The sequence below is a fragment of the Papaver somniferum genome, chromosome 7, assembly GCF_003573695.1.
Source record: "Papaver somniferum cultivar HN1 chromosome 7, ASM357369v1, whole genome shotgun sequence".
Classification (NCBI taxonomy): domain Eukaryota; kingdom Viridiplantae; phylum Streptophyta; class Magnoliopsida; order Ranunculales; family Papaveraceae; genus Papaver; species Papaver somniferum.
This window is the reverse complement of record NC_039364.1, coordinates 74,762,371-74,785,080: the sequence shown is the minus strand read 5'-3', so window position 1 is coordinate 74,785,080 and position 22,710 is coordinate 74,762,371. Positions and strand designations below refer to the sequence as shown.

The following is a 22,710-nucleotide window of genomic DNA, read 5'->3' as shown; positions in this document are numbered from 1 at the left end:
ATAATCTGGACGTAAAATCACTTCTACGGTTTTTAAGTTTTATTTTAGTTAAAGGGTAAGCTAGACATGTTGTATATGTGTTAGGATATCCCATAACTACTTTTTTGAACATTAAGAATCCAAATGAAGCCCCTCTATTGAAGTGTGACGCCCCAATAATAATCTTCTTTCTTATCCAATGTAGATATTTCAAGGTTCCAAAGCATACGTCTACCGCCGAGTAACTTGTACCATAACGGCCGAACCTCATCCCGTGACTGGGCAATACTTTTTTTTTTTTTTTTTTGCAAATTCCCATGGGAACTGCCCTTACAGTACTCACAGTCCAGAAGACTTTACACTGGTAAATGTTCCCACCAAAATTCCTCTTTTTACTGTTTCTCCACTCTCTACAATGGCGATCAAACAAAAATCCAGAAATTCAACTTTAAAAACTGGTTTTCTCTTTTTCATCGACAGCAATGACAAAGAAGTTTAATAAAGCTCCAATGGCGTTAAACCTAGATTCGTTTTTACAATTACAAAGTAGCGGTGATGAAGACGATGATGATCTCAACAACAATATCATCCCTCATCGAACCGTTGATGAAATTCTTCTTAACGACTCTGATTCTGATGACACCGATTCTTCAACAATTTTCAAATTGTCTGATAATCTAATCGATTCAAACAATTTTCACTCGAAGCAATCATATGAAGAAGTTTCTGCTTCATCATCTTCCGTAAGTGGTAGTTTTGAAACCCTAATTTCAAATTCTCGAATTTCAAATACATTTGATGAAATTTCTGTTATAAGATCATCTCTTGGTAATTCTGGTGGATCATTAAAACTAGATGAAAAGAATACTGTCAGCAATTCATTCATTAGTAGGAGAAATTCAGGGAATTCTTTGTTGTTAGGGCGGGATTTATCACGACATTTACCTCTTTTGTTTGGTAGTGTTAAACCTAACCCTAAACCAGGAGCAGCACTTGCTGCTGCTACTGCAGCGTCTCGTTTGATTCCTTCTCCTCATGCTGCTGCTATTAAGTCTCGCCGAGAGAAATCTCTTCGAGCTGAAGAACATAGTTCTTTGGTTAGTGATTTGGAGATTCAGTCAGGTAATGGTGTATATTTAGAAGGATTAACATCTTCAGAAGCCGTTGGATCTGGAACTAATCAAATCGATGGAGAATCAGGAGAAGATGGGATAGTTGGCCATTTGTCGTCCTCCTCTTCAGTGGAACCGGTAGTGGAAGCATGTTTCGGTGAAAATGCTTCAGGAGGAGAGGTTTCACCTGAGAAAAGTCCAGTTAAAAAGGTTATAGAAGGACAATCAACAATTTCCGAAGTGGGTAAAATTGGGTTAGGTCTTAAGGGTTTAAATTCTTGTGGTACTACTACTGAATACACAGAAGCAAGGGTGGATTCTTCTTGTGTGGCAGAGAGTAGTTCGAATTCGAATGATGATTCTGTAGTTTTAGATTCTGTTCATGTTGTTGAAGCGCATATTCCTGCTGATATTGAAAGTCCATCTGATGGAAAAATGGATGAGAGACCTACATTTTCTCCACCTGATTCTGCTGAAAAGGAGGATGTTTCTTCTTTTGTTGAGAGTGAAGAGGTTCACAATATGGGTGAAGAAGTAAAGTCGCAGCCATTGAAGAATACCGAGTCAAAGGATTATACTGGTCATAGTGCTGAAGATGGAGAAGAAAATCTTTCTGTAGATGAAACTAATGCAAACAATGGTGTTAGTGAGCTCGTTAATGATAGTGTGTTTGGATCGGAGTGTAAGAGAAGTTCTGATTGGACAGTGAAAACATCACGCTCTCCTTTGAAGCCTCTCGAATTAGCTGAAGAAATTGAGAAAAAGCATGCCTTTTCTGGTTTGGATTGGGAAGAGGGTGTGGCAGCACAGCCGATGAGGCTTGAGGGTATTCGGAGGGGCCCCCCTGCAGTTGGGTACTTGCAGATTGATCTGGATAATATGATTACACGAAAAGTATCATCTCAAGCATTCAGGAGCGACCATGGGTCTCCTCATTCAGTAGCAGTTCATGCAAATTTTATTGCCGTGGGCATGTCAAAAGGGCTTATACTTGTGGCACCAAGTAAATATTCTCCTTATCATGCTGACCGTATGGATCCCAAGGTAACATTAGCTACCTTTATTAAAATGTAGTCTTGGTTGTTCCTTGAGAATTATCTTTGTTACCGTACTCTTGGTTTTATAGCTATTACATCCCAACAAGAGACACAGTCCCTGTTTAAACCCTGAAAATATTGAAAAGTTTAACTAGAATGGTATTGTCCATTGGGGTCTCTAGTAGACCTTTTGCTTTCACCGTCACTATAGAAAGGATCTGCCTCCCATTTACAGTAGCATAATGTTAAGTCCTTAAGGCTGAGTACTTCGTGTATATGTCGGACACTCTCTATTTTAGCAAATGAAAGTTGGTGTACTAAACCATCTGCTTCTGTATGGTTTTCCATGGGTTCAAGATTTCATATTGTCGCTTTAATTGCTGCATTTACTTCAAATGGCACTTTTCCTATTGAGAATATTTTTCATATGTTGCAGATGTTGTATCTTGGTTATCAAGCTGACAAATCTCAGTCGCAAGTTACTTCGATGTGCTTCAATCATCAAGGTGATCTGCTTTTAGCAGGATATGGTGATGGTCATATAATATTTTGGGATGTGCAGAAGGCACAAGTGGTAAAACTTATCTCTGGGGAACATACATCACCAGTGGTGCACACTCTGTTTCTAGGTCAGGATTCTCAAGCTACACGTAATTTTAAAGTCGTTACTGGTGACTGTAAAGGGCGTGTCCTTTTACATGTAATTTCAGTGGTTCCAATGTTTTACCGGTTTACCATTGAAACAAAGGTAGGTAAAAAGTCTTTCCCCTTGTAGTGGTTCATTGAAAATTTGTGCATCATCATTTTTTCTCACCTAGTTCTGACAAGTTTTGTACCCTCTGTTCATCAAATAGTGCCTTCTTGATGGTCAAAGAACAGGGACTGTGCTGTCTGCTTCCCCTCTTCTAGTTGATGTCTCTGAGGGTGCTTTATCATCCGCCTTCAAAAATGCTACAGCTTCCACAAGTGGTATAGGTAGCATGATGGGTGGTGTAGTTGGATCTAAGGCAGGTTGGAAGCTCTTCAGTGACAGTGAAGCATCTTCATTGGCCGAACAAGGTGTGGTCATATTTGCTACCCATCAAAATGCTCTGGTGGTATGGATCCCTTAAGATGATATTCAAGATTTATGTACCTGATTTGTCTTGTTTGTGCTTGCAGTTATGCAGCAATTTTCTTTTTTTGCTTTCCAACCTGTTGAGATATCTTCCTTGTAGGTAAGGCTCACTTCCAACTTGGAAGTCTATGCTCAACTCCCAAAGCCGGATGGAGTCCGAGAAGGTTCCATGCCTTACACTGCATGGAAATGTACGTTGCAGGCACAAGATTCATCTGCAGGTATGAATGAAAGCGCTTCATTTCAGATCTCTGTGTTTGATCTTATCTAAAAAAATACCTTCACCAGAGAATACGTCTAGCGAGCCATCAGACAGAGCTTCACTGCTTGCTATAGCATGGGATCGCAAAGTCCAAGTTGCAAAGTTGGTTAAAAAAGAGCTGAAAGTATACAGGGAATGGACCCTTGATAATACGGCAATAGGTGTGGCATGGTTGGACGACCAGGTAAGCTGGGGTGTATGTCCCTAGTTGGAATAATAAACATCTAATTTAGGTGTCACTGGCAAACGGATGATTATATAAGAAGAGAAAAGATAAAACGGAAATTAAATTTATTTGATAAAGAGCATCTTATAATTGGTAGAAATAACTTTTAAATTTCAGTAGAAAAGCCAAGTATTGCGTAATATGGAAATAATCAGGTCTTAGAACACTCTTATTTTAACTTTATTATATATTTCTGTTGAACATTACTCTCGGCCTTTACTAAAATATTTCTGTGGCATATTTACAATACAATTCTGTAGGGTGTATTATGTTTTGCCCTCTTTGGAACCAAAGTATTACGTTTGCAGCATCTTGAAATGTCACCTTGTTCTCATTCTGATCATTGGATGCATATTCATGCATGCTTTTAGAAATCACAGAAGCTCCTAAAATAGTTGCATGTCTGACGCTCGGATGCGTTCGGACGCACCATGGATACATCAGTACGTCACATGCATATCCCATGCACAATTTTAGTATAATTATGTATCAGCATTGCTCAAATACCGGGTATAAAGGATTTCTGGTTCATTCACAAAATTTCTGTTTGCCAGCAGTTTATTAGTATTTTTAAGAACTCAAATTCATAATGCATAGATTTTTGTAGAAAGTATCCTTGATCTTATAGCATGTCCGCGTCCTAGTTTCTTGAGAAATTGCCGCGTCTACTGTGGTGGCATGTCCATGTCCCTCGTCTGCCTCAGTGCTTTCATCATGCATCATGCAAATAATGATCCTAACATATACGAAGTAATAAGTTATCATGACTTATGAGTCTCATTTCTTATTCAGATATTGGTGGTCTTGACCCTGAAAGGCCATCTCTGTCTATTTGCGAAGGAAGGAATGGAGCTTCATCGTTCGAGCTTTTCTGTAGATGGTTCTGTAGTAGACAACCTCATTACTTATCAAAGTTATTTAACTAATATTTTTGGGAATCCTGAGAAGACTTATCACAATTGTGTTGCTGTAAGAGGAGCTACTATATATGTGATTGGGTCTATGCAGCTTATAATTTCTCGTCTTCTTCCCTGGAAGGAGCGTATTCAGGTTTTGCAAATGGCAGGTGACTGGATGGGTGCACTAGAAATGGCAATGAGACTCTATGATGGTCAAGCACATGGTGTTATTGATCTTCCTAGAACTGTTGATGCCATACGGGAGGCTGTAATGCCATATTTGGTGGAATTGGTTTTATCGTATGTAGATGAATCATTTTCCTATATTTCAGTGGCATTTAACAACCAAGTAGGAAAGGCTGAACAAGTTGATGATGCAAAGAGTAGTAGTAGTTCCATGCAGTCAGAGATGGAAGAGCAATTTGCAAGGGTCGGTGGTGTTGCTGTAGAATTTTGTGTCCACATCAAGAGAGTCGATATCCTTTTTGACAAAATTTTCTCCAAGTTTGTGGCTGTACAACATGGAGGTAGGTGTCAAAAAATGATGCATCCAATGACCTATGATTTGTCGATTCATTGTCAACCTAGTAGTCAAAGATTGATATCGTAGAGAAAATCAAGTGATTTCGTAACTTAATGAACTTTCATATGAGAAGATTATGAGTCTTATGTTTGGGATTCTCAAATAGTAGGAGAATCTTTACTAATCCTCTGTTTATGTGCTGGAGCAATTGCAATTCTGTAATCTTATATACTTCAACTACCTGACTTTAGGATAAGCATTAACTTATCAGGAAAGTTAGGGTAAGCATTAACTTATCAGGAAAGAGAGAATTATCAAATCATAGTGTCTATACAAGAATTATTTCGCTGTTCGAAACAAATAAGCTATGTTCCTGCAAAGTGCAACTGTGCACCTTAAGATTATTGCATTGATTATGCTGACTTCCCAGTTTTCTCTTTTTCCAGGAACATTCTTGGAGCTTTTAGAGCCATATATATTGAAAGATATGCTCGGATGTTTACCTCCAGAGGTATAGCTGGCTAATCAATTTCCTACCTGTTTTATTTTTAGTTAGTTTTATTGGGAGTGTCATAGTTGTAAGTTACTTTTTCTCTCATCTATTCTCTTTTCCTTTTGTTTTCCCATCTTAAATATATTTTCTTCCAGTTTGTGATTATTGCGTTAGTTTGTTATTGGATCATATTAAATGAGAAAATTTGCCTTAAAGTGCCAAAAAAAATAAAAAAATCGGACTTTTCTGTTCGAATTATCACTTCATTGTGTTGGTGATGAATCGTTCCAGTGGAGGCTTCAAAAAGCCTTAACTTTGTGCCAAGTGTTAACCTTTTATCTAAGCAAAAATGTTTTGACTATACTGTTTTACTGGTTTTGCAGATTATGCAAGCACTGGTTGAACATTACAGCAGCAAAGGATGGTTGCAACGTGTTGAACAGTGTGTTCTTCACATGGACATTTCATCATTGGATTTCAATCAGGTAAGATTGATATGTATACAAAGGTATTTTTGAATCTAGTAAAATTCATTAGTCATATTAAATCTTAAAACCCTTTGGACCCATTTACGAATCATCCTATTAATTTATTAAATCGCTAAATCTTATAATTCGAATTTGTATCGTAGGTAGTAAGGTTATGCCGAGAACATGGACTATATGGAGCTCTTATTTATCTGTTCAACCGAGGATTAGATGATTACAAAGCACCTCTTGAGGAACTTTTGCTTGTTGTACAGAGTAGCAAAAGAGAAAATGCACTTGCCATTGGGTATCTTTCGTTTACTTATCATTTTCTATTGAATGTACTCTAACTTATAGATGGGCTAATATGCTATTATCTGCACCCTTATACGTTTAATCTCTGAAAACACTTTAAACTTCCACGTCTCTGCCATAAACTTAAGATCAAATGCATGTTCGTTGCTTAGGAATTACATAACTCACCTCTCTATGATTATAAGATTAAATGAATATAGTATCCCAACTCAAGGTTAGTCTCAGAAAGTTAAAAAAATGTTATCTTCAGAAACCGTTGTTATTTTCCAAAGACAGGATAACCTTAGATATATTCAAATTTGAAAAAGGAATTTCCATATTTTCCCAAAATAAGTTAGAAAATAATTTAAAAAACCACGAACATTGCATCAATGTGGTTGCATGGTAAACAGCTGCTGAATAAATTCTTATGTCCAAGAATTGTTCTGTTTTACTATCAAATTCTTAGTTGAAAGGAAAAACAGTCCTCTCGACAAAAATGGAATACTTGGAACGAAGTAGAGAACTAATTGTTTTGGCTATACATGCTGTAGGCCGTTTTAATGTTAATCATTGGTTGATTTGTGTGGTTTAATTTATGTTGTATTATTATAGTTCTTTGTTGCACAATGTATTCACGGATTTTAGGAACTTTCTCCTATCCTTCACCTTAGTTACTTCCATGTGAGTTTATCATAAGCATTCATGAATCTAATATTCTTCTTAGTTTTTCGTAATTTTTTCATTTTTTTCTTTTAAATTTTGTTGTAGCTTGACTGTTATTTTCCCCCCTATTTCCATTCTCTAGATAACTGGTGCTTCCTGATGAATTCTGCTAACAGGTACAGGATGCTTGTATATCTAAAATATTGCTTCACAGGTCTTGCCTTTCCTCCAGGTATGCTCTTGACCTGTTCCATTGTTTTCATACTTGCAAGTAAAATTGCATGAGATTTTTTGGTGTTGATCTTTGATTGCCAAACAAAAAAAAAAGTCAAACATATCATTCCACATGCAAGCTGATGAGCCCTGCATCACAAGCTTTCTAGGTTTAAGAGTTCAACCTTTCCAAATATGAGTATATGGAGCTATTATTCCTTTTAGGATCTCAGTTTATTCCTTTGGCACGCCACCTACTAATGAGCCTTTGCATACTTTTTTTTTCTTCTAATATTCATATCATTATCAAGGATGTTGAACCATTCCCACTTGTGCATGTGTGATATTTGTACCTGTTTTTGTTTCCATCTGTGTGTAAGAAGAACCTTGAAGCACCAAGTAAATGGAAACCCAGAAAAGTATCATATTGTTGCTATGTTGGTTATATTTATACCTATACATGCGAGAACATGCACCTCGACAAGAGAGAGGAAAACTTTGAAAATACCATGCTGCTGTTGAGTGGTAATGATTTCTCTTGGTGACAAAATAGTAAAATATTTGAGTAGATGTTGAATTTCTTAAGAATTACTTTCAGGACACGGCACCGTTTCTCCCACCAGATTGCCTTCGGTTAGAACAGAGCTTGTATCCTTTCTTCTAGAAGACTCAAAAGCTACGGTTTCAGAGCTTGCAGCAGGCTGCAAATCTTCCAGTGGAGCTTGCCCAAACCTGTATCATCTCTTGTGGTTGGATACTGAAGCAACATTGGAAGTTCTGAGATTTGCTTTCTTGGAAGTTCCTATATCTGACCTTGATTCGACTAATCCAGATATGGAGGATAATGAAGAGAATAGTGAGAAGAGCAACGAAAATCAGAATTTGATGGTACAACATACAATAAACTCTCTTGCAAATATTCTTGATGTAAAAATCTCAGAAGTCGATGGTTCGTGCGTGGATGGTACTGGTTCCCTAAGAATATGGCCTTCGAAAGAAGACATTGGTCATCTGCTTGAATTTATTTCCTACTTCATTATATGGGAAAGAGCTACAGTTTCAAAGGCCGTATTAAGTCGTGTATTGGAGTACCTGATTTCAGAAACTACTTTGTCCCCTCGCAATGTGAAAACCGAAAATTCTAAGAGTAGAGAGAAGCACGTGCTTGCCGTTTTAAGAGCAGTTTCTGAAACAGACTGGGAGTCATCTTATGTATTGCATCTGAGCGAAATGGCCCAATTTTACCAGGTATTTGCAACAACTTTAAAGTTCATGAAGATCGTCTACTACATTACAAATCCATTGCCATGAACTATTTCCTTCCGATCTTGATGCCTTTACTAATCTTATTTACTCTCTGTCAGAAGGCATAAACAATATTTATAGGTTTGACTTTCATGGCAATATACAGGTTTGTGGCTTTGTATATGCTAGTAGAGGTCAGCATATTGCTGCTTTGGATGCCTATATAAAAGATCTGGAGGAGCCCCTTCATGCGTTTTCTTTTATCAACATGTTACTAGAAAGAGATAATGAGTCAGCAACTTTTCGTTCTGCTGTCCTTTCCCGAATCTCTGAGCTAGTTATCTTAAGCAGGTAAATATTGGAATAGCTCATAAATTTACACATTGTATGCATTACTTTTTGTGCTATTGCTGTTATTTTTGCTTTTGTGAGATTTGATTTACAAACTTCATTTGTTGTTTCAGGGAGGGAGCATTCTTTTTGGTCGTTGACCATTTCAGTAGAGAAAGTGAACGTATCCTATCTGAACTCCGTCCTCATTCAGAAAGCCTTTTTCTATATCTAAAGACAACCATTGAAGCTCACCTGTCGGGGAAACTTGATTTTTCTTTTTTGGAAAAGGGTTATATTCTGGATGTGCCATGTGGAAGGCTAGGGAAAGAGCAAATGGTGGAGGCTTATTTGAAAAAGATCTCTGATCTCCCTAAGCTTCTACAACATAATCCAGTCAGTATAACTGACGATTTAGTAGAACTTTATCTCGAGGTGGGTATCAAAGAGAATGGTGAAATATTTCCCCCCTTTTTTTAACTCTCAAGTTTTTAGGAACTGCATGTACAAGTACACGTGTCTCTCCATGTGAAGCAAACTGTGTTTGCATATTATTAAGCCCCTGTGTCATGTCAAGTTCTCAGCATGTGTTCCATTTTCTTGTGCAGCTTATGTGCAAGTACGAACGGATATCTGTTCTTAAGTTTTTGGAGACATTTGAAAGTTATAGGCTGGAGCAGTGTTTGCGTTTGTGTCAAGAGTACGGGGTCATTGACGCAGCTGCTTTCTTATTAGAAAGAGTTGGTGATGTTGGAAGTGCTTTGCTACTTACTCTTTCGGGGCTCAAAGACAAATTTGAAAATCTCGGAATTGCTGTGGAAAGTATAATTTCTGACCGATCATCAAGTAGCCTCCCTGAGATGGAGCATCTAAACTTTGTTATGAGGATGGAAGAGGTTTGTAGATAAATGTAAACCTTACCGCTACTAACTAAGTTGGTTGAATTGATCTTTATGGCAGTTGTTGATGTTATGCAGGTAAAATCTATACTTGATATCCTGCATGCCTCGATCGGCTTATGCCAGCGTAATACCCTACGCTTAGATCCCGAGGAGTCAGAGTCCCTATGGTTTGAGTTGCTTGACTGGTAAGTTGATACATCCACCATACTCATTTTCGCTTGTATATATTGTTCTATGATTGGAGCCAGGAAATCTACTTCAACCTTCTTCAGATATGACTCCCTTTTGATGTGTGTTCATCCTCGAGATGCATGCAGGTTTTGTGACCCTTTAAAAGATTCTTATGATAATAAAATGATATCCAAAGCAAATCTTGTTGGCAATGGAGAATTCCTGTTTGGTTTTCAAGAGGACAAGGAAGCATTGGTGGAGAAATGGAGGATATTGAAATCTCACAGAGGTGCTCATATTCTCAAAAAAGTTTTTGCTCAGTTCATCAGGGAGGTTGTTGATGGAATGATCGGATATGTACACCTTCCATCAATCATGGCTAAGCTCCTGGCGGATAATGGCAGCCAGGAGTTTGGCGATTATAAACTCACCATATCGGGATTGCTGGGAACCTATGGATTTGAGAGACGAATTCTGGTATCTATCCCTCCTCGTATTCACTGACGTACTTTTTAATTTATTTCATTATTACCACCTGAAATTGGTTTTTGGCCATTAGTGATCTGCACAAGATTACTGGAGGTAGTGCATTATATTCTGGAAAACTTTAGATGAAAGTTCGAAAGCGAAATTACCATATTATTTTTCATTTTGTAAGCATTTTATACTGCATTTTAATATTCAATTAGGAAATCATGCTTCCAAAGTATATTTAAAAACATTTTAGAATATATAATATTCTTCTCTCTTCGGTACATTGACCTTCTACTGTCATTTTAGGACACTGCCAAATCATTGATCGAGGATGATACGTTTTATACAATGAGCTTACTCAAGAAGGGAGCTTCTCAGGGTTATTCACCACAGAATCCACTTTGCTGTATTTGCAATTCCTCCCTTACCAAAAGATATTCGGCCTCTGGAATTCGAGTATTTAGTTGTGGACATGCAACTCATCTCCAGTGTGAATTTCAAGAAAATGAAATATCGAATCGTTACTCAGTGGGATGCCCTATTTGTATCCCGAAGAAGAAGGCTGGACGAGCTAGAAGCAAGTCAATACTTACAGAGACTGGATTAGTGAAGAATTCTTCACCAAGATCTCAGAGAACCCAAGGGAACACTTCTGTTCATCACACTAATGAATTTGACGCTGAACCTTATGGACTTCATCAGATTTCACGGGTAATCAACGTTTCTGAATCAGGAACACTTCACTTGCACCTGCTTATTCTAACTGCTACTTAACACCTTATTTCTGCATCTTCCATGGGGTTGATGCTGATTTTGTGATGATCATGCTATCCCATTAGATCATCCTTATAAAAACTAGTTCCTTTTGAAACATCTAAACCTAACTTGTCGCACTGTTAGTAAAGGATGAACTGTGAATCTAGCCATCTTTAAGAGATAGTGAGTCATGACCTCTTTGATCTGGCGAATAGACAAACCTTAACTGCATTTTGGCGGAGCTATGAGAAATTTCATGACATTCACACTGTTAGTAAAGGATGAACTGTGAATCTAGCCATCTTTAAGAGATAGTGAGTCATGACCTCTTTGATCTGGCGAATAGACAAACCTTAACTGCATTTTGGCGGAGCTATGAGAAATTTCATGACATTCATCTTTATAATGGAGGGAGAAAAGCTTAAAAAAGAACCCGACTTCTGACATACAGTATACTGTGTGTCTCATTAGCGAAAATGGCTGTTAATAATAAGTGGCGTGCACGTAAAGTTAACGTATCTGGTTATATTGTGTCATTGTGAGTCTGGTGACAATATTTTTTCTTTTTTATGCTCTGGCAGTTTTTTAATTCAGCGTCTCATCAACAGTTTTTTCTTTGATCTATATAATATATGCAGTTTGAGATCTTGAATAGTCTTCAGAAAGCTCAAAAAAGTTTTCAAATAGAAAATCTGCCCCAGTTGAGGCTTGCACCTCCTGTGGTATATCATGAGAAGGTAAAGAAAGGAATGGCTGTTTCGCTTGGGGAATCAAGTACTCCGGAAAAAGCTGCAAAAATAAATAAAACCAGGAAGCCAAGGGATCTGAAAAAGAAGGGTTCATCATCAGCAACACATAGATTTTTCCTTTAAAATCTAGTATTTTTGGTATGTTACTTAGTGTCCAGCTTCTTCTGTTTATAACATGGTCTTCCCCCGTTCTAATTCTTAACATATTTACAATTGCGTTTTGCAGGTAATGAGCAGACTAGAAAGCTTTAACAATTGCTGTAGACCAGCTTTACACAGACAGATTCAGCCAGGATTTTGGCTATCGGAGTAAAATGTTTGTGTTCTCTGGCTTATTTCTTATGTGTTTTGTATAGATGTGAGTTTTTATGTTTGTTTTTACTTGTCAATATAAACAATTTTGTAATTACCATCAGCAATTGTAAACAACTATTAGCACAGTACACACTGCACAGATAGTTATACGACCAACCTTAGAATGCTAACAGATAGTTGTAACTTGTCCAATAGTCCATTCAGCAATTTATTTCATCCTTTTATCTTATCTGTTTATGGATTTTATTGAGCTGGAAAAGAGCATCAAGTCCAAGCTACAAATATACTAGACCCACCGCAGATAGGCTACAACGGTTTATACCGTGTGAGGCGACTCAATGAAACCCTGAAATAAAAGACTCGTTCTAAACATTAAACTAATATTTCCTACCGACTAGGGTAAGGCATTAGAATTGCCATAGGCAATAATATGGAACAAAAAGCGGATTCTCTTAGATGGCTTCTAACCAAATTAGGTAAATTCTATGTTAAATTCATGTACAATATATTGAATGAAAAAACTCTAAATAACTATAAATTAGGTCAACGAGACTCCTTTTGGAAGCAATTACGGGCCATATGAACATCTCAAAGAATCAAGATCTTTACTTGGAAATGTTTGCAAAATGCTGTCTTTACTAATCTTAAACTGTCAAGATTTAAGAAAGACATTTCTCCTAACTGTGTTTTTGGATGTAATGAACCTGAATCCATAGAACACCTATTCTTACATTGTCACTATGCAAAAGTTGTTTGGCTACAGAGCCTTTCCATGTAGATTTGAATTTCAACTATTCTACTTCCTTTTTAGATATTTGTAAAGAATGGCCGGGTAAAGATAATCCAACAATACCTATAGAAATTATAATGACTAAGATTTGGTTCATTTGGAAAGAAAGGTGCAATAGAATTTTTGGTCAACAACAACAAACCCATAACCAACTAGCTTTAGAAATCCAAGGATACTTAGCTTTCTAGCATAAGGATAAGTACATAGTCCATAATAAGCACTTAGCTGCTGAGAATAATTCCAATGGTAAATGGCAATACCCAGAGGCTTGTCAAAATAAACTAAATCTGGATGCTGCTTGGATTTCAATGAGTGATCCAGCAGGTTTTTCTTTAATTCTTAGAAATGATGCAGGTGAATTCATTCAAGGCAGAGCAAGACCACTTACAACCTCATCCCCAGAAGAAGCAGAAGCATTAGGTCTACTCCAAGCAGCACAGTGGGCTAAAGAAGAAAATCTATCAAATTTCAGTGTAGAGGGGGACTGTAAGAATCTTTTTGACTATTTGAATGGGAAATCCATCATGGATGAAGTGAAAAGGGAGTTTTCTTTTTGGCAAAATTTTCTAGGTTTTTTCTATGTGCCAAGAACAGCAAATCATGTAGCTGATATATTGGCTAAGGAAGTTAAATCCTTCAAAATCACTCTTCATTGGAGACTTCTTGCTCCATCTTGTATTACTCATGCTTTATAAGTAGATAAATCAAATGCTAGAGACGACTCTAGACCTGCATTATATGGCTCTACTCACTTTCATGTAAGGGTCACTAACTCCCCAAGTTAGTCTTTTAAATGCATTTTAACTTACAAAAAAAAGGGTGTGTGTGTGTTGGGGGTGGGGGGGGGGGGGGGGGGGGGGGGGGATGCTGATCATTCAGGTAGATGATAGCAAAAACATGGAATTAGGATGTTAACCAGAGAAACGCTGAGTTAAACGAACGTTGTACCTGATCTTCAAGCTGATTTTAGAATGGTTCATTGGGCCAGACGATCGCGCGAAGCGAGGGAGGACCTTTTATATGAACTATTTTTAGGGACCATGGTTTTTTCGAGGGGGTCATGGTTTTATTAGGCCACCTTCCTTATAGTTATAAGGGATGTCCTAAAGCGTTGGAATGACTAACCTACCCTTAACCTAATTTAATTTAAAATCAACCTAATAACCACATATATAACCACCATCTCCTCCCACCACCGCCGCCCACCAACACCGACCATCACCTACCACCTCCGGCTACCACCACCACCACCTCTATATATATAACTTAATTTAAATCATTAACAAAGATATTCTCACAAACCCATTACTTGTCATTCGTTTTTGGTTGAAAAAATGAGAAGTAATCATCAAAATGAGTTGAAAATGGAAGTTGCAGAGAGAAGTTCGGCTAGGAATCACGTGAAAAACTTTGTCGAACTAGCCGAGCTCAACTTTAATGGAGAAAAGTTCGATTACGTCGCAAAAATGTTCCGGTCGAACTTTAGTTCGGTTACGTCGCAAAAAGTTCAGTTACGTCGCAAAAAGTTCGGTTACGTCGCAAAAAATTGTCTCGGATGAACTTTTAATTCGGTTACGTCGCAAATTTTTTCTCCTAACCGAACTTTTCTCCGAGAGCAAAAAACTCCATTAAAACTAAGTTCGGATACCTGCGCTTTCATGAACATTAGCCGAACTACATTAGCAGATAAGTTCGGCTACCTGTTCTTCAGATCTTGTGACCGAACTTGTTTGACTTAGCCCAAATCAAGCTATAAAATTTCTCATTTTCAGAAAATTTTGGCCAATACAAGCAACAAAAAACTAAATTTGAAGTATGCTTGGGTGATTTGAAGGTTCGGATTCAAAAAATAAAAAAATAATTGAGTTTTTCCAACTCTTATATTCTCCTTCTTCTTCCCTCTCAATAACTTAATTTTAAGAAAATTAATATTGATTTAGTCTTAGACTAATCACTAATTAACCTAACTAATGATTACACTAACTAATCATTACACAAACTTAATTATGAAGGGTAATTTTGGTATTAATATAAATATTTGGATAAGGGGTGTCTTCACTTTACTTCTAAATGTCTTACTAAAAATAAAATCATGGTCCCCCAAAAAAACATGCTCCCCAAAACATCATTCTTCTATATGGTCACTTTTTTTGTAAAATGTAAGTGATCAATTGACACAAAAAGATTGGAAATAGTTTTGCCCTTTTGAATCGAATTTTTCTTTTTTTTCTTCCTATAAACATTTTCGTAAATAAACCCAAGATGAAGGACAAATAGGTATTAGACATTTTCGAATATAAACCGAAGAGGAAGGGAAAATAAGTATTAAACATTTTTGTAAATAAACCAAAGAGGAAGGGGAAATAAGTATAAGAGTCAAATTGTATTATAATTCCTTATGTATAATATTTTTTCAGGGGTATAATTGGCAAGCAAACTAGAATAAAACATATCTAAAAATCTGTGCGTTGGAATTTTGCAGATTTTATCTCGTTGAAAAGATTTTAAAGAGATTTACACAATGAGTACAAAAAACAATATCAAATTTAAAGTTTTTACGAAAAATTTGGAGGTATTTATCATTTTAGGCATAATTTTCAAAAATTGATTTCATAGCCATAACGCAAACCACCACATAAGATGCATAACACATTATGTAGCCATATTTTGGTGTATGCATCGACTAATTTTCCATTGAAACTAATAAAACGATGTACTCCCTCCGTTTTAGGAAAAATGATACTTTCACTTTAGGCACAAATTTTCTTTTACAGTCCAATTGCAGTATTGTTTCCTTTTTTCTTCGATCGGCCCTCCCCACCGTGGTAGCGGTGTTTTAGTATAAAAGAAAATTTCTAAATCTAAGATTTTATGATTTAGCATTTATCTTCTAGGGAGGATAAATCTAAGATTTTGAAGAATAAAAGTGTAAAGAGATCCTCCCTAGAAGATAAATGCTACATCATGATAAATGCTACATCATAAATGCTAAAGTGTGAAGCATTTATCTTCACACTTTAGATGTTATTTTTTGTGAATAATAACAAGTCGGTAACGTATTTTGAAGTTAATAATTTGTAAATATGTTTCTCTTTCAAAGCTATATGTTCTTACCAAAAATAAGCTTTATTCCGAGACGTATAACTTTATAAAAGTGCGCTCGTTTTGGTAGTTATGTAAAGCTTTGGACTCATTTTGGATAGTTATGTAAAGTTTTATAAGAGGAATATATTCCAAGATATTAGTTTCAAATCCGACACCGTTTGGTTTCCAGTCATCAAAAAGACATCTAAAGAGCGAGATAGTGTCATAAAAAAATTGTGAAGGAGTTCTCCCTTTATTTCTTTTTATTATCTCTGCATAATCATTGAAAAATAAACAATATAGTTCTAAGGGAGGATCCCCTCACACTCTTATTCTCAAAAACCAAATAATAATATATTTGAAATTAATATTTTGGGAATATGTTTCTCTTATAAAAACTCTACGTTGTAACCGAAAATAAACGTATACCGAGATGTAAAACACCACCGTTTATTACTTTGAAAATGAGATATCATTTGATTTTTATTCACAAAAAATGTCTAAAGAATGAAATAGTGTGACAATAGAAAGTGTGAAGGGATCCCAGAATTAATAGTTTGATGTTTTAATCCGTAAAGTAGGAAAACTGTAATTGGTCATACTATCCCAGTCAGATCAATTGAATCGACAAAATTTATCATCTAATAGATAGATCATGAAAAAGTAATAGTCATTAATCCCAAAATTAGGTCAACGAAACTAAACTAGTTATTTGTTTTTCCATCAAAAAATTTGGTGCGGTTTTCTTTTATTTAATGCATGCTTAAAAAAAAACATATTAGAAAGGTTTGTAGACAGTCGTTACGAAGTCCTCACTCTCTTGCTTTGTCATTTATTACCATTCCTAAAACTATCCATGGAAAATCAGAGAGAAACCCACTGAAGCACTTGGGGAACAAACAAGTGGCACAATGTCTTTTTTTACAATCAAAATTATTCAACATGTGTTAGTTACTACTACTTATAACTATCTCTCAAGGAAAATCCTTTCTTGATCCCTTCAAATCAAACAACAAATCCTTCTTGGATTTTACTAATAAACTTCGTTCAATTTCATCCAAATCTTATTTTCCCTTTTTTATTCATCGATTTCTTCGATTTCAGCTGTTTACGACGTCGTTAAGGAGAAAAAACTCAAATCTAACTCCGTTGACTCCAAGTTGGTAAATCTTAAACATATCTTTATACTCAAAAAGATTTAGACATTTGGATATAGCATTCTATATTCCAATTTCGTTTCTTTTCCATTATTTGTTTAGTTGATAACTAAAGAGGAAGGATTTGTATTATATGTATTAGAGCACCGCTCGGTCGAACTCGCAAGTTTTACTATCTCAAGCTTGTTGTCAATGTTAGATGTACAAAACTATATCTTAATTTCTAGTCTACTAAAGTCAAGTCTTGAACTAGGTATAAAGGTTGGTAGTTGAGTACCAAACATCACTGAAATGCTAGATTCCTTTAGATCTCAAAAGTATGATGTGAATTCAAGATCCTTTCTCATATTATGCGCTAAATATTGTTTGATAAATTAGTTTTATGTTAATAATGTTGCATAATAATTAAGAAATGCTTAATCCATAATAATCTGATTATTAACTAGAACACCGCTGCCACGGTGGGAAGGGCCGACCGAAGAAAAAAACAGCTGCAATATGACTATAAAAGAAATTTTGTGCCTAAAGTGTATCATTTTTCCTGAAACGGATGGAGTACATCGTTTTATTAGTTGCAACGGAAAATTAGTTGATGCATAAACCAAAATATGACTGCATAATGTGTTATGCATCATTTGTGGTGATTTGCATAATGGCTATGCATTCAATTTTCGAAAATTTATGCATAAAGTGAAAGTATCAACTGAGGGAGTACATCGTTTTATTAGTTGCAATGGAAAATTAGTTGATGCATAATGTGTTATGCATCCTTTGCGGTGGTTTGCATAATGGATATGCATTTAATTTTCGAAAAATTTGTGCATAAAGTGAAAGTATCAATGGAGGGAGTACATCTTTTTATTAGTTGCAACAGAAAATTAGTTGATGCATAAACCAAAATATGGCTACATAATATGTCATGCATCTTTTGTGGTGGTCTTCATAATGGCTATGCATTCAATTTTTGAAAATTGTGCCTAAAATGATGAACACTTCTGAATTTTTCGTAAAAACTTTAAATTTGATATTATTGTTTGTACTCATTGTGTAGATATCTTTTAAATCTTTCCAACGAGATAAAATTTGTAAAATTCCAGGGCATGGATTTTTAGATATGTTATATTCTAGTTTGCTTGCCAGTTATACCCCTGCAAAAATATGATATATAAAGAATTATAATACAATTTGACTCTTATACCTATTTGCCCTTCCTCTTTGATTTAATTACGAAAATGTCTAATATTATTTGCCCTTCCTCTTTGGTTTATTTACGAGAATGTCTAATACCTATTTGTCCTTCCTCTTCGGTTTATTTACGAAAATGTCTAAAGGAAAAAAAAGAAAAATTTGGTTTATAGAGCATTTTTGGTTTTTCAGCCCGTACCATTTTTAATCTTTTTTATGTCAATTGATCATTTATCAAAAAAAAAAACAACAAACAATTGATCACTTACATTTTACAAAAAAATGACCATACAGAAGGTCCTCCCTCCCTCAATTCGCTCAGTCAGTCGGCCCAATCAACCGACTCAAAAGTTCTGACGCCAACATTGTAAGGCGTGATACTTCAAAGCAAGATCTGGTCAATGATTCTCATCTTGACTATATTTTCCATAAAGATTAATTATATGAGAACTTTTGTAATTGTGAAGCTACAAAATAAAAAAACGCCAACACATAAGGTTACTACCAGCTCGACCAGGTATAATCTCACAGTTGCGACAAACTCCGATAACTCCAAATATGGAACACCAGAGTGTAAACACTAAAGTTTGTCACAAAGAGCATAACTACTCCTGGTACACCAATATCAGCTGGAAACCATTGGCGGAGCCAGACATTGGTTATGGGGTGGGATTGAGCCTTTTTTTAGGTATGACTTAAGCGTAATATTTATACACATACTATGTCCCAACTCAAAAAATGATATGGAGAAAATGACTTTTTTTTTCTTGGGGCTGGCTTAAGCTAGCCTTAGTCACAGTGTAGCTCCGCCCCTGATGGAAACACAACAACACCTTTTCCAAGTAACATTTGTCCCACCAATCATCACATCAGCCCTAGTGATGGCAGAAGGAAAACCTCAAGTTGTTCTTATTAGGCCGAGTGTTACACCTGAGCAAAGCAAAAGGTTACCAAGACCTCCAGCCCTAAATACAACATCCGTGGTACAAATATCAGGTGACATGTTTCAAGACTTGTTGAGATCAATTATCTCCCTAGCTTAGAAGGTTAACTATCTGACACCACCACCACCTTAGTTATGTACCACATCAGTTTTACTATAACTCGCTTCACAAGCACCTCATAGTCTACAACAGGAACAAACAAGTTCACAGCTCAATATCCACCTCTCCCAACTCAGACATCAATGCTAAATCAACTTCCAAGTGAGCAACAGTGAAACCCAAGGAAAGAGTTCAGGAATTACAGCTCGCTCGCAAACCAATATCGGAAAAGTCTGAGGCATATAATTTCTAAGCCCACACCAGCTGTCACAGTTGATTTGGTACAAGAATCAATAGATTCAAAAACTAAAATGATGATGAAATCTCATAAGGATAAATAAAATAAACGATCAACAGATCAATATCTGACCCCATTTATATGTTTAAAGAAAGTTCATTGTACAAGGAAATCCGGGAATGCCGACTGCCGGAAAAGTTTCACTTACCGACCTTTAAGGGGTTTAGAGGTGATTCAGATCCAAACGAGCACATATTACATTTTGAGCAGATAATGGCTCTATATTTTGGATAATACATGGATAATATGGTGAGGCTCTTCCCTAGCAATCTGCAAGAGAACGCTTTAACATGGTTTCAGTGCCTCCCGTAAAATTTAATTCATATATTTGATGTTTTGAAGAACTACTCCTGCAACATAAAACATGGAGACGTTATGGACGACATCTGCAAGATAACCCAAGGAAGTGAAGAAAGTTTCACCGATTTTCTCAGACGATTCAAGGAAGCGACTGCCCCGGTTGATAAAGCACACAAAACAGTTATGCTCAGATTGTTGAGAAACACACTTGAACAAGAAACTCGAGATTCCTTTACTAGACAAAAACTCGAATCTCTAGATAAGATCTATACCAGAGCTGGTAATTTTTCAGAAAGGAGCAAGACAACTTGATTATTCAGCTTCCCAAACCTCTGGTGACAAGAGAGCTCATTCACCTAGGTCACCAAACCAAGAGTCTAAGAAGAAAAACTTCAGAGAAAAGACCGATCTAAATGGAAAGAAGACTTCAAAAACTTCCTCAAGATGAACGCGACTTGGTAGACTTAGAAACTTATGATTATAAGCCGCAAGTGCACAGCGTCTACAACGCAGACAGTGGAAAATACGAGTCGATGCTACAGATAGTTGGATTTGTGAGACTAAACTTCTAAGTTCTACTTCTACTAATTTAAACGAAAATGGTTTGTCTATACGACTAGGTATGAATGATTATACTACTAAAACAAGATCAAAGCAAACACAAAGATAAACAAGAGATTCAAATTCAGTGCCTAAATGCATAGCCTCAAACTACCTTGAATATGTGGTAAATCAATTCTCCAAATGGATAATTTAACCTAATCAAAATATGTCAATTCCTAGCATTACCTATCTGTTTAAAGCATAAATAATCACAAATGAGCTAAATCAGTTTACATAGTGCTTGAAAAGATATAAAAATTATTTCAACTACCATGGATACATGATATACAAGGTAAAAGTAATTTGATGTTTGTCAGAGATTGAATCATGCTTTCGATAAAAGTTCCATGAAGAACAAAGTAAAACAAAAACGAAGGATTCTAATTATTTAGGGGTTTCATTCCAGCCCAAAGAAGATATTAAAACATATATAAAACCTACATACATTACTACTATAGCTTGCTGCACCGGCTACTCAGGGCTTGGTTTTCCATTCACAACTTCCTCCACTATTTATACAAGTTTCTTTAATTTCAAATCATCCTCACAATAAAAAATAATACAACCAAATTTTAGGAAATCGATGCTCTTAAAACACACCCCTGAATAGCCACCCTATTGTCTTCATTTGTCCACTGTTATGCATGGTGTTTCAGAGATTTTAGACCTTTAATTATATAAATCCTACTGCATGTGTTCACCATAGCCACCATATTGTTGTACAATGCATATCTATAGGCTTAGGTTAAAAATAGAAACAAAAAAAAGAGAAAAGAGGAAGCCGGATGGTGACGTTTCTGGTTTCGAAAGTGGTACAGTTGAGAGAGGGAGATGAGATTTACAGTTTGAGAAAGATGGAGACAGGGAGTGATCGGATGTTGATGGTGGTGGTTTGGCAGTAGAGAGGAATGGGGTTAATAGAGATACATGTATCAGGAAAGTAAGAGACGATAAGTAATTATGAAATTGCGGACGGTAAGAAATGATGGACAATAGACGTGTAGACTTGGGAGGAAATGTAATGACCTGTCCCTCCACCGATACTGTACCCACTTAGCCACAACGGTCATCCGACAGTGTGGGGTCTTCAACGGGCATCACTGCGGTAATTCAGCAGCAACTTCCCAGGAGGTCACCCATCCCTGGATTGCTCCGCCCGAGCACGCTTAACTGCAGAGCTTTCTGGCAACCCTGGAGCCAATTGTGTTGAAAAGACCTCGGTGTTAGGAAATGACAAATCATTACTTATATTCCATTCGGTCAGCCACTTCCGAATATCGGGTATTACAATGCCACCACCTTAAATTGGAGTCGTCCTCGGCTCCATAATATACTCAATCCCATATCTTCGACGTTCCCTACCCGTCATGAGACAAACATATGGACCAACCCCGTCCAGCGTACCTTCCCACCCTTGATAAGTGACCCATCATCGGCTCTGATACCATTTGTAATAACCCGTCCCTCCACCGATATTGTCCCCACTTAACCACTGCGGTTATCCAGCAGTGTGGGATTTTAGCAGCACTATTGCGGATATCCAGCAGCAGCTTCCCGAGATATCGCTTAATTGCAGGGTTTTCTGGCAACCCTGGAGCCAATTGTAATGAAAGGACAAACCATTACTTATATTCCATTCGGTCAACCACTGTCGAATATCGGGTATTACAGGAAATGGCTAGATTTCTTCATGATGTTTTACATGCATACCTTATTAAATAAGGATTCATTATGATCCATTCACAAGTCCAGTTCCATTATTCTTCTTTCTTGTATCAAAACTGGATGTACCAGTTACGTCTTTCTCAAAATCTCTTTACACCAAACCTTTCATCTTTTGTTCACCTTTAATCAACCACCTGATATACAATATGACAATGAGACTATTCCAACGAATTTACCCGTTAATGGATATATGAGCAAAATAAAAGGTTTGCCATAAAATAAAACATTAAAACACTATAGATGTGATTAAAGGCCACAAAATAATCTGCAAATATGCATTATTAGGCATCGATCA

At 36.5% G+C, this 22,710-nt stretch overlaps 1 protein-coding gene across 1 annotated transcript; it reads left to right on the top strand.

Moving 5' to 3' along the window:
* The first annotated feature begins 323 nt into the window (after nt 1-323).
* Nucleotides 324-12,391, top strand: LOC113297651 (vacuolar protein sorting-associated protein 8 homolog). Its single transcript, XM_026546199.1, has 19 exons — nt 324-2,135; nt 2,565-2,876; nt 2,983-3,225; nt 3,346-3,466; nt 3,534-3,691; nt 4,526-5,159; nt 5,602-5,666; nt 6,032-6,133; nt 6,280-6,422; nt 7,252-7,307; nt 7,887-8,536; nt 8,700-8,884; nt 8,998-9,298; nt 9,472-9,759; nt 9,841-9,950; nt 10,083-10,413; nt 10,717-11,121; nt 11,805-12,053; nt 12,142-12,391. The coding sequence occupies exons 1-18, from the start codon at nt 462-464 to the stop codon at nt 12,036-12,038; spliced, it is 6,012 nt and encodes a 2,003-aa protein (XP_026401984.1). The 5' UTR covers nt 324-461; the 3' UTR covers nt 12,039-12,053; nt 12,142-12,391.
* Nucleotides 12,392-22,710: the final 10,319 nt, after the last annotated feature.